This window comes from Vicugna pacos, chromosome 5, assembly GCF_048564905.1.
Source record: "Vicugna pacos chromosome 5, VicPac4, whole genome shotgun sequence".
Lineage (NCBI taxonomy): Eukaryota > Metazoa > Chordata > Mammalia > Artiodactyla > Camelidae > Vicugna > Vicugna pacos.
Window position 1 is genome coordinate 88,651,792 of NC_132991.1, and position 12,924 is coordinate 88,664,715.

Sequence of the window (12,924 nt, forward strand, 5' to 3'; positions counted from 1 at the left end):
AAAACATTTGACCAGGCTTTTAGAGGGCTACACATTAATTAACTTTGAACCGACTTTTATTCTTCAAAATTGCTTCTTCTTAAATCTCATTAATATGAGAGTGAGGAGATTGGATTCACAAATGAATGTTTTTAAAGGGGGAAGTATTTACTTGTTTCACTTAGTAGCCCTACAAATATGGAAATTCTAAACCTTTACATGAGGAGATACCTATATAGGGAAAATGGAGTACATTAACCACGAAGTCTATTTCTAGGGCCCTTCTGTAACTTGAAAGTTTGCATTTATATTTTCTGCATTCAATATTTTTTAAGGACTGTCAAGATTCTTGTAGAAACCTGGTCCCTGTACCAAAAGTGGTGTACCATGTTCTCAATGAGCTGCAGAGCACATTTGACGTAACACTTCTGGAAGCACTGTTCAGCGAGGTCAACATGCAGGAATATCCTGATTTAAATTACATTTATAAAAGCTTCGAAAAAGGTAATTAGCTTTATTATCTACCTTTTGATGTCCAGGGCCAGTTTTTTTCAGCAAGCATGTATTGAGCTCCTACCACATAACACACATGGTGCTGGGAATTTGGGATATAACAGTTAACAAAACACACATAACCGTGACCCTTCTCAAAGCTTATGGCGCAGTACCCACCTGGAGATCTGCTTAATTAGCCATTCAAGACTCAAGGGACAACAGAGCCACCGTGGCATCCAATTTAGACAGAAAAACAAATGACAGAAAGCCCAGCATCCCAACAGGGCAGCATCAGTTGCTCCTCTTTTGTGAGATCCCTTGCAGTAGGCTTAACTTTCAGGGACCCCTAGAGGGACAAGCTGAGTTACAAGAATCACCACATTGAAGGAAGACCCAAGTATAGTCCATCGGTATTCCCTCCCAGCCCACATGCAATTTACCAGTCACAGGTCATTTTTAGCCCTAATCCCAGGGTTGGCCTAGTAACACAGAAGAAAGGCCACTTTCATCAAATTTCCGGAATAATGAGCAAGAAAATTAATCCAATATCAAATTTGCCCTTAAAGGAAAAATGGTTTTATTAACATGTTCTCCACAAGGGATGAAACATTACTCAAATAATCACAAAAGACATTGTCTTCCAGGGACTATTTTTGTTGTTGTATTAAACTAAATCTTTGATTCATGATTTTTTCCTGGGAAGGCATAATTTATACTTTCTAAACTATACACAGTTGAGAAATGTGTAGATATATATATACACACACACACACACACACACACACATATGTACAAATATGTATATAAACTTGTTTAGAAAATATCTTATTCCAACACAATTTGGTGTCAATGAAGTTCTCCAAATAAGGGATAGAGACATCACCAGAGAAATGCTCACGTGTCCCGAGGCGGGGTGGATGTTATGGGATTATGGCCTAGAGTGTGAAAGGCTCTAGTTTGTCTTCAAAACAAGGACAAATTCATTTCCCTCAATCAAAGTGTGAGAAGCAGACGGTGGAGCTGATTCAAGAGAGATGCATCTGAGCAAGATTTTGGAAAGTCTAGCATATAAAATAAGCAATTTGAACTACTAGGTAAAAAGAGACACTAATGGGTTTATAAGCAAGGAAAAACATTTAAAAGGAGATATAAAGCACGTGGCTTGTTGATTTGTGTCAATAGTAATGTTTTCTAATTAGAACAAAGTAATTTCTACAGCAAATCATTCAAGTCAAAATAGATATATAGGAAGTCTAACACTCAGTCACAAATTTCAAGCCAGTATTATATTTGTAACCAGTATGTCCCCAGGTCATGGGAACAAAGGGAATGGCAGTTACCTTTCCTGGCCACATCTCAGGGGCTCTGGTCGTCTCCACAGGCTGCAGGGGATCCCCTTCCCAGATCCAGTGTCAACATCACATATGTTAGTTCCCAGGCTGACTCGTGCTGGGGTGACCCAAGTCTATACTTGCTGCCACCCACCTGCCCCTGGGAGGCGGGGAGGTCTCTGCTGCTGTCCAAGGGAGCTGCAGGTCAGAGACCAAAGCAGAAAGGCTGGGGACTGTGGCCAGGATGCGACAGGTCTCATAGTGCCTGGTCCCGACCTCCATCTCATGTGCTGAAGCCCCCCACCCCCATCAGAACACCTGCGCATGGGCCTCCTTCATATTTTCTGGACTTTGGGCCCTGTGTTCTCCTTGTACCTTCCACTTGATTTTGCTGGGATTTGAAACCATGTGCTGAGGAAGACAAAGCCCCTGTGGCTCCCAAAGTCCTGTCCATCTCACCCCCTAGTAGGCATTGTCTTAGGAGGTACTCCTGCCATCAGCACCCAGGCCCCACCACCTCCCAGTGTCTCCTTCCCAGAGTCTCAGCAGGGACCCATTCCCCAGGCTCCCTGGTTCATTTCCTTCCTCCTACATTTGCTGAGTTACCTACATGCAGGGGTCCTGGGCTGGTGTCCTGGCCTCCCCTCCTTGGTGGCCTCCCAGATCCTGGTCCAGGAGTCGTGGGGACATCCTGCACTCCCTCTTGCAGCTTCAGAGTCCTGTGTGGGATCTGGACCCCTATGGGGGCTCTCTCCCCCCACCTCTTGTTTTTCTCTTCCAGAGCTGCTCATCCTCCCCAACACCATTAAGCCCAGCCTTTCTCTTGTCTAGTCTCGTCTTTAAAGCTCTTGGACTTCCTCTTTTTATACACACAGATCTCCCTGGGATCCAGCCCCTCTCTAGAGGAAATCTCTGTTTTTTCCTTATAGTTTGAACAGTTCAGTAAATACACTTCACTTTCATTTTTCATTTTGACATGTATTTTCCCAGCCATGTGAAGTTTATTTTATATGACCAACAGGCTCAGGATGTTTCCATGACTCCTTTATTCTTGCATTCGAGTGGCTCCTTTCTGTGTGGGGAGCATAGCAGCTCCCTTGTTGGGGTTTCTCTTTCTGTTCGAGGATGATGGGGGAACATTACCATAAAGACTGGGACCCACTGAGCTCTGAGTGGACCTGAGAGCTGGAAATTCCTAAATGTGTAATTTTGAGATGATGTCCTGGGTCCCTGGTGGAGATTTCTAAATGTCCTCTTCTCTCTCTCCTTCAGTGATTCAAGAGAAACTTAATTGTGAAGGAAGTGACCAAGAAGAGAGGCAGGAGAGGCCTAATATCCAACTGAGACTTGAGCAAGGTGATTGAGACCAAGTACAAACCGATTCTCATCTGCTATGAGGAAAAGGAGAAGGGGAGGTGGGGCCCTCGTTCTGAGCAAAGATTGAGAATCAGGGAAGAAATGCTGAAGGGCCATGGAGAAGACAGGGAGGGGTGTTTGTATCCTGGAGGACTAGCTGTGACAAGAGACTGTTGGCCCCAAACTGAAACACAGCAAGAGGAACCTAGGGTATCAGTAACCAGGTTTAAATAGAATGACGACCTGGAAGTAATTGTGATTTAGAAAGATCCCTGTAGGAGATCAGTGTGAAGGTGTGAAGGCCAAGGACTATGGGCCCAAAGTCAACATCGAAGAGGAGATGCTTGATGATGGCAGAAGAAGGGACTGATTTAAATGTGGGGGTTGTTGTTCAAGAGTAGGAATATTCAAGGAGAAAAGCAGTCATATAGATGCAGAGGTGAGGAAGCAGTAGAGACATGGAGAAGGGGATGTGGGTACTTTGAGAGAGAAAGGAAGAAAAAGAAGAAATGAAGGAGGAGAGTGGGTAAGGGACACAATCAAAACAGCCAAGTTATTAACGGCTCACCTAATTGGACGTGTCGTCCGACAGTTGTGGGTTTAGTGCCATTGGACAGTATTATCACTTACGTGTCCATTTTACCGATAAGGAAGCTGAAATCTATAGAGACCGGGTATGCAGTTGGCCTGAAGGCCAAACAAGTAAGGATGAACCAGGCATTTTAAACCCAGAGCCTGTGTTTGCAGCCCTGGATACTACCTGGTAACCCAGTAGGAAAGACAGAAACATGAAACAAAAATAAGGAAATATATGCAGAGAGAAAGATACAGAGAAAAGAATGTCAAGAGCTGAAGGAAGTGGAGGAGAATCAGACACTAAATCCTCATGGAAAGCCAACAACACAAATTAAAGATGAATACAGGGAGAGGGTGGAGGAAGAAGGGTGGGGAAGAGTCATCAGGGCTTTGCAGGAGCTAAGATAAGGCTGCCAGTCAGAGGCAGCTCTGAGGACAAAGGCAGATTCACTGTTTGTGGGAGTCAAGAGAAACCTTCACTAGTTACTGAATGGCTCGTGGAGGACATGCAGCGAGATGGCCAGGCCGAAGTGCTTTCAGCCAGGGATGCAGCTGACCCGAGTCTTCCACTCTGGGGACCGAGGTCTGACTGCGAGCATTGGATGAGATCCACCAGGTCCAGATGGTCTCTGTATTGATATCATCAAGGGGTCTTAAGCTTCTTGTTTATAAAAAAGAGATTAGGGGAGGATGGCACAGTCCATACTTCAATTTCTGAAATAGATTTCTACTTTCTTCCCCCTAGGATCTGGTGAAAGCTCATATCAAAGTCTGATTTGGTCATGCAGAGAGTCCTCATCTTATGATGGTTTGTTCCCATTGACTCTATTCTGTGATCCTTTGCTATTTGTGCCCCATTGTGGAATGTGCTGGGGGGTGGGAATACATCTTTGTATCAAAAAATTGTCAATCTTTGTATCTGCAGTTTTTCCAAGAGTTTAGATAAGAGTCTTAGTGCTGTGAATTGCCTGCAACGGTCGCTCCTTCTGTACTCCTTAAATGCACTTGCTGCTAATTCCTGAAGGGCTTGGACATTTTGCCCGTATACGTGGCTTCACAGTTTTCTTCTCTGTCTTGCTTGATTTGGCCTCAACCGTGGTGCTCTGACTCATGTCCAACAGTGGCCAGTGCTGCAGGGAGAGTGGCAGGGGAATACAGGTGATGAGCATTCCTGGGGGGTGGGGGTACCTCCCCCATTGTGTCCTTCACGCAGGATCATGGACACTATTTGCCTCCCATGCAAACCCTCTCCCAACATCCCTGAGGCAGAGACCAGGAGCTGCCCTCCAAACACCAGACAGGCCTCCAAAAAACAAACCCCTTTGCTAATGTAGCAACCAATAACCACTTTTTAAAACTCTTGATGCATAACAGTCCCTTAAACCTCCCTTAATGCATAACACTCTTAATAATGTTATTATTTAAATATTATTAATTTAAAACATTAATCATAATGATTTTTTTTCTGATCATGGTATCTCATATAGCGATGCAGCCAACAGCTCATTTAACCTTCCTCAAACCCTGAAAATGAGGTATAGATGATCCCTGTTTTTCAGAATAGAATGAGTCAGTTTAGAGAGTTTGGTTATTTGTACAAATTCACCCAACTGAGACTTGGGATTGAGTTCTGCTGGGGTTAGTGTCAGAGCAGGAACTCTGATGCCCATGGCCTGGCTTCAAATTCTGCACTGTTATCTTGGGGAAGTGACTTCCCTTATTGGTCCCTTGGTTTCACCATCTATAAAATGGGCATAATAATATTACCTACTTCAGAGGGTGGTGGATTTTAAATAGGTCATATCATGTAAAGCATTCACAGTCGTGCCTGGGGCTTCATCAGCGTTCCATGCATTCGTTATTATTACTACACTTAATTATCATTGTTTGTATCTGGTGCCACAGTCTAAGCTTTTAGTCATTGCAGTAAACTTTGGGATTTTCTTCTGTCACAGATGTCCATTGGATTTACTGATTCCCTAGTCTGGAATAGCTGTGATAAAAGCAATACCAACTTCTGGCCCAGGAAGTTAAATTAAGGGCTACATTTTCCACATACTTAGAGCACACCATTCTATAATAAGTTTTATGTCTTGGGGTGAAGGGTATAGCCCAGTGGTAGAGTGTGTGCTTAGCATGCACGAGGTCCTGGTTTCAATCCCCAGTACCTCCATTAGATAGATAGATAGATAGATAGATAGATAGATAGATAGATAGATAGATAAATCTAATTACCTCTCCCCCCCAAAATTTTCTTTTAAAATAAATTTTATGTCTTTCTTCCATGACTCTCCTTAGGAAGTGAGTAACATAGAGTCTCAGGGAACTTCCCATACTGTGAAAGTTTCTTATGTAGCTTCCATTTGGGATGTGTTATTTAAGAAAGGTTGTTCTAAATTAGTAATACACTTTTATAAAACAAAAAGTTTTCAGAGTGGTTTTTGAAAACACAGTTATACTTTTAACAAATCACATTTATTCAAAAAGTTAACATTTAAAAATACCCCTCAAAATGCATGAATACATATTAGCCATTCATCTATTGGTACTGCTGATGAGAACAGGAAGGGGTGAGGGGATGGAATTGTGACTAGCAATGGGCAGAAGAGAAGTGATTCTGTGTGTGTGTGTGTGTGTGTGTGTGTGTGTGTGTGTGTGTGTGTGTGTGAAGGGTGTAAAGGGAGGAGGCAATGAAATACTTTAAAGCTCACAGTGTGATCTGGGGGCAACCCTGCCAGAAAATGAAACCCAGAGCATCTCAGTGATAGGGAAAAATTAATATTAACAGAGAAACTTCCACTTACAAGTCAAATGATGCACACCAACCATCAATAAGTGTGTTCAAGAGTCCGACCCAGCAAGGACAGCAGGCTGTGACGTACACAGGCGAGGGAAGAACTCTGTCTCATGCCCAACAGCCCAAGGGGAGGCTCCGAGGTGCTGAAGATGTGGCACAAAACATGCACCAGAGCCCACATTCTATATTAAAACCTGGAGAAAGAATTTTAAAATCATGCTTTATATAAATAACTTTGTTTAGAAAAATAGCAACAAATGAAAAAAATTGAAACTGCACTGAAAATATAGTTATGTATTCATACATTATTGAGGCTACTGGGAACAGAGTGGGATGGGTCGATGGAATCCATAATGAGCAGAGGAGGTTTGCCATAAGGGAACTGAGTGTGTGTTGGTCCAGGGTGGTTGTCCAGAGATTCATTCCTTACCCTCCTCTGCTCTGCTCTGCCCTCTATCTCCAGCCACTGGCATCTGCAGACTTGCTTGCAGGCTTCTTTGCTGCTGGCTGCCTGCTGGATTCCTAACGTGGGAGACATTAACAAGAGAGTGAGGGTAAGGGAGAAGCCAGGTATTTCCCCATCACCACTTTCAGCAGCAATTCTGGCAGTAGCAGCATCCCAGCCATGGCTCCACCGTCCACCAAGCAGGTCAGCCATGGTCCAGCTTTTAGCTACCCAGAGCCCCAGTCTCTGGGCTCACTCTCAGTCCCTCCCATAGCTTTCTGGTGATTATTCTTTAGGTTGCCGCATTGTCCCATTTGAATTTCTCTGCTCTCCCATCAACTGTGTAACCAGTCTCCTGGGTTAAATTCCCGATGCTTTAAAAGCTTAGAGTGATTTGTATTTTCCTATTGGACCCTGACTGTCGCAAGAGGTAAATAAATTATCTGTGAATCACTACGTGGTTTAGGTACAACTCCATCTGAAAATGGATTCTTGGAGCACCTCCGTGGAACAGCACAGATAAATGCAAAGAGGAAAGATACAACCAGCGACCAAAATGATGCACTAGAAAGCCAGCAAGCAAATGAACAATGTGCCCAGGAGTCTGAACCAGCAGGTAAGACTGGCTGCGTTTGATGAGTGTGGAGGGGCCAAGAGGTCCTGACTGGTAGTAGGGAATAAAGTAATGCACAGCTCAAGGAGACATCTATTAACAAAGCATGGGGAAATCACACAGACACACAGAGGACAGGAATGGAGCCTGATACGTTGAAGGGAGAGAACTGGAGGAAGAAAGGGAGAACGGAAAAACTAAGACAGAAGGTGAAGTGTTGCAGAGCCTCATCGGGGAAGAGAGACAGAAACAAAAGCCAGAAGAAGTCAGGGGGAGACTGGCTCCAGAATCAATGAAGCATTACGCTTTCATAGGGTGAAGGTGGCAATTTATGCAGAGAGACTATAAGTAGAAACATAAGGAGAAGAGAGAAGTCAAGTGACATGCAAGGAAATGGAAATGGGGCAAAGCAAGTCTCTGTTTGAGGTCATCTGTGATCTTTTTTTTATCCTCAGAGTCTTATGAACAAGTACCTGTCCAATCAAATAATGGAGATGCAGGAAAGGAGACGCCCAGCTCATTGGCCTGTGATGAAGAAAGTAATTATTACTTACCTTACCAGTTTTCTCATTACACCTTTATCTATGGGAGCAAAAGCTTTCCTTTGCTCTCCCATACTAACATCTTTCCCATCCTAACACCATCCAAGACATACAGCCTTGTACACAATCTCTGACTGATTTTAGCAGGTATAAAATGCAAGGGAGAAGTAAGGATGAGCTCATTAATGAAGGGCATATCCCTGGGAAGAAAATGCAAAGAGGGAGAATAGGAAAAGGTGTGCTGGAGAGCACCAAATTGTAAAGTACTAGAGTGAGATAGATTTTAGACAAACTGACATAGAATCAAAACAGTGCCATGTTGTGGAGTTGGTGAAGAGAGATAAGTTGCAAATTCTTTTTCAGCAGTTATAATGGAAACATGGAAAGCATGCAAGATGCTGCAGGTCAGATTTGCAAGTAAGGAAGCCCAGAGGAAGGACCCTTTAGAAAGGAAGTGGCAGGTGGAGGGACGTGGTGTGGTGGACAATGGCACAGGGGGAGAACTCTGGTGATGATTGGAATGCTTGAGATGAGGAAACTACTTAGAAAGACAAAATTAATATATTGGACATATACACAGGTCATATTAATCATTAAGAAATAGGAACAGACTAGAAAAAAGTAGGAAACATAGCAGAGAATGGATATATCGCAAAAGCAGGTAGGGCACAGCAGGGCCAGGTCTAGGGTGAGGCAGGGCGACCCTGGGGCACATATAAGGAGGATCTCACTCTTGGCACCTTCTTGTGCCCTGGGCATCTCCTTTGCCTCACACGAATCCCTGCTGGGCCCTGGGGACAGTGGTTAAAAAAATGTAGAGGAAAAGAGATGAATAGAAGAAGATACAAAGGGAAAAGAACAGCAGTAGATAGAAAAATGGGGATGAGAGCGCCACAAAGAGTAAGTTAAAGGACAATGAATGAAAAATCAGTAGAGAATGGACCAAATACAGAGAGAGAAGAGAGATATCAAGACATTATCCCATTTGGGGAGACAATCACTAGAAAGAAGGCACAGGGGTCTGTTCCTAATACCATTGAGAAGGGTGAGGTGTCAGCAGTGATCAGAATGGTCCCATAACCCCCTCAGATAAAGATACGCTTCTCCCCCGGCATCTGATGCTCTCCATGGTTTCAGTACCATCTATGGTCTGTTGAAACACACATCTCCAGCCCAGACTTGATCTCTGTATTCATTCCTCCAAGTACCTGAAGGTCTTTATTCAAAGATCTGATGGACATCTCTGTTTAGAAGCTGTATCACTTATCTACTGCTATGTAACAAACAGTTCCAAAATTCAGTGGATTAAAACAACCATGACTTTTTTTTGTCACTTCTGTCAATTCTTTAAAATACCTGCAGCCTGTCTGTTTTTTTTTCCATTCTCTGCATGCTCACTCTAATCCAGATCCCTACCTCTTCTCACTTCATGTAGAGGAACAGTATCCTGCTGGCCTCCTCTCTCCTATCTTGCTTCCTTCAGATTCATTCTCTGCACTTCAGAGAATGGACCTTTCATAAATTCAGACTGGTTCATGTGCTTTTCCTATTTATAACCCAGTACCTTCTTGTGGCCCTCAGCACTAGGTCAGTGCTGTATAGTGTGATACTAGGCAGATACCTGCCATGCAGCTGCACAGTTCCCCATCATTGCCTCTCTCCCCCTCCCACCACATTCCTGCTACACCAACTCCCTTTAGTGACTTGAATTTTCCAAGCTCTCTCAATTATACTTCTGCCTTTACATGTACTTTTGGAAAACAGTTTGGTATACTCTTCCAAAGTTGAAAATACAACATAGCCTATGATTTAGCAATTACATTCCTCAACAGATCAACAGAAGTGTATATTATGTTCATCAAAACACTTACAAAAGAAAGTTCATCTTCGTAATCATAACATTATTAATAGAAGTCTAAAGCTTGAATGAGCACAAATGGATACTGTATGGTTTTATTTTTAATGGATAATTTCTACAATGGAATATTATATAGGAATGAGAATAAATATACAAAATGGGTACAGATGACTATCACACACATAATGTTGAGAAAAGAAACTAAATCCACCCTCTGCCAAAAGACAGAGAGACAGAGAAAGAGAACTAGGGTGAATGATTCCATTTATACAAATTTATATAAATTTTGAACTGGCAAAATCAAATATTGAAAGTTAAAGTGGTGATTAACTTGAGCAAGATTGATGGGGACAGTTAGTGGGGCATCACTAAGAGGTTCCTGGAGTGTTAGTAATCTGTTGCTTGGCCAAAGTTATGGTTACCCAGATAAGCTTATTCTGTGATAATTCGAAATGTATAATTTATAAATTTTTATCTATGTTATACCACAATTGTGATTTTAATTTTTGAAAAGCAAAAAAAAAATTATCAAAAAGGGTGAGAAAATTGGTGAAAAGTAAAAACAAATAAAAAAAATAAAATTTCAGAGTGGAGAGAGGCACAAAGGAAGAGACAGAGTTGAAGACCAGGAAAGGAGAGGGTGGGGGTGCACATTCCCGCTGCGGTGGAATTACAGGAAGTAGGGCTTGTTAATGCTAGTGAACAGTGCTCGCTCCGTTTTGGGGAAACAAAAGAAAATTCTTTGTTTATTACATTTGACCCAGGAGCAAAGCTACCCAATCATGGAATCCAAATCAGTTCCTGTTCTGTCTGTCTGGTGGATATAAAGAAGGAAAAACCATTTTTTAACTCAGAAGTTAAACGGAAAGCCCAAGCAAGCACCAAATGTAACCAGACATCTGACATAATAGGTAAGTCTGATGGAAAGAATGTGTAACAGGAATCACAGGAATCGGGCAAGAGGCTGGGGCATGTCGTCAACATCCAGCAAGTCAGTCTAGGTGGCCTTGGACAGAAGCAGGAAGGGGAAGGAGCCACAGCCTTACATAGTGAGTTTGGTAGAACAGAGACTTCAGGAACTAGAAAAATATCAGTAGCCAGGGAAGGGATACATTGGGAGTTTGAGATTTGCAGATACTAACTACTATACATAAAATAGATAAAAAACAAGTTTATACTGTATGGTACAGCGAACTATATCCAGTATCTTGTAGTAACCGAATGAAAAAGAATATGAAAACAAATACATGCATATGCATGGCTGAAACATTATACTATACACCAGAAATTGACACATTGTAAACCGACCACATGTCAATAAAAAAGAATGAAAAGTTAAAAATGCAAAAAAAGAGAAACGATAGATAATGAGTATTGATGTCTGAGAGACTATTTCTAAAGCAAGAGAAGAAAGTATGAAAGGAGAAGATAAAGAAAAGGGAAAAAATTCAGAAAGTCAAGATGTTTATGAGATGAGATGAAAGAGAAACCCATGAAGATAAAGAAAGGTATAAAAAGATACGATCAGCAGGAACAGGCATAACTAGGGGAAATGGGCCAAGCAAAGAGGAAAGTGAAGAAGTAAAATGAGAATGAAAGAAAGAGGCAGAACCAAGTAGAGAGTCAGAGGTAGACTGAGAGGTAGATTGAAGTAGAGGGAGGAGGAGGTGGGGGAGGAAGACTGAAGATGGTGGAGGAAGAAGGGTGCCGGCAGGGTGTATGAAGCTGCCCTCTGTGTGTGAATATCTTCACTTTTATGCAGGGCCTGGAGCAACCTGCAAGTCAACACATTCTAACACAGACCACGGTGCCCTGAGTTAACTTCAGTCTTAGGTCTTCCCGTGTTCTCATTCTGGGGTTTCCTGCTGCATGGGCTCCACCCTAATGTCCTAAGGGGTTTTACTCTTCTGTGCAGTAATCAGCAGTGAGGACTCTGCAGAATCCAGTGATGAAGATGAGACCCCAGAAGCCTCCACATCAGCACAGGCGATTCCTGGTAAGGAACAGGGAGAGCAAGGCCTGGGCTGTAGGAATCTGAACTAGAGCTGCTGTTCCCTGAGCATCGTATTCTGAGCCCCTTCTGTACCGTGGCCAGGATATCCTGGAATCCCATTCTTCGTATTTGTTTTACTGAACTTTTGAGGGAAATGCAAAGAGATAAGACATCCGTATCTCAATCTGAGAATGAGGTCTATTAATGTATGGGTCCCATTAATCAATATGTGTATGCCCTGTATTGATTGTATAGTAGAAATAGGCCAGCCAAGTAATGAGTGTATTTCAAACTACTAGTTGCTGTGCCTGCAGGGTGTTGGATTTATATAGTGATCTCTGTAGGGAACAGGAAGCTAAATACAGTTGACCCTTGGACAATGCACAGGTTAAGGGCACCAATGCTCAGCGCAGTTGAAAATCAGCTTGTAAATTATAGTCATCCCTCCAGACACGCAGGTCTGTATCCACAGTTTTAACCAATTGTGGATCATTTAGTGCTATAGTATTTATTACTGAAAAAAATCTAAGTTCAAGCGGACTTGCGCAGTTCAAGCCCGTATTGTTCAAGGGTGGGCTGTATTCTTTCATTGGAAGGTCGTATTGTCATCTGATCACAAACTTGAATCGTGTCATAAGATACCTCACCTAGCTATCTAGTGTTAGCAGACATAAAAACTTCTGATAAGGTATTCTGAAACCCAAAGTACTGTTTCTGACAGAATTATTCAACAAGTCATGACATATACAGTGGTTTTTCAAGGGACCTTTATAATCAATATCTTACAACAACCTTAAAGAGTAAGCAGGGTAGACATTTCTACCTTTGTTTCTAGATGAGAAACACCATCACATAAATGTTTCAAGGTCTTCTACAAAGTCTCATGGGCAACTACAGGGAATAACAAGCCTAGTGTCCTGGATTCTGCATTGTTTTTTT

General features: G+C 42.5%; 1 protein-coding gene across 3 annotated transcripts in view; it reads left to right on the top strand.

The window, feature by feature from the left end:
• Positions 1 to 12,924, top strand: part of SP100 (SP100 nuclear antigen) — a 71,544-nt gene that overhangs the window by 26,555 nt on the left and 32,065 nt on the right. For all 3 annotated transcript variants that reach the window (XM_072961829.1, XM_015242318.3, XM_015242317.3), the window contains exons 3-9: positions 315 to 483; positions 3,078 to 3,161; positions 4,483 to 4,545; positions 7,446 to 7,595; positions 8,048 to 8,131; positions 10,757 to 10,903; positions 11,908 to 11,988. In XM_072961829.1, coding sequence (XP_072817930.1) covers positions 315 to 483; positions 3,078 to 3,161; positions 4,483 to 4,545; positions 7,446 to 7,595; positions 8,048 to 8,131; positions 10,757 to 10,903; positions 11,908 to 11,988 — 778 coding nt within the window. The remainder of the gene's footprint in view (positions 1 to 314; positions 484 to 3,077; positions 3,162 to 4,482; positions 4,546 to 7,445; positions 7,596 to 8,047; positions 8,132 to 10,756; positions 10,904 to 11,907; positions 11,989 to 12,924) is intronic.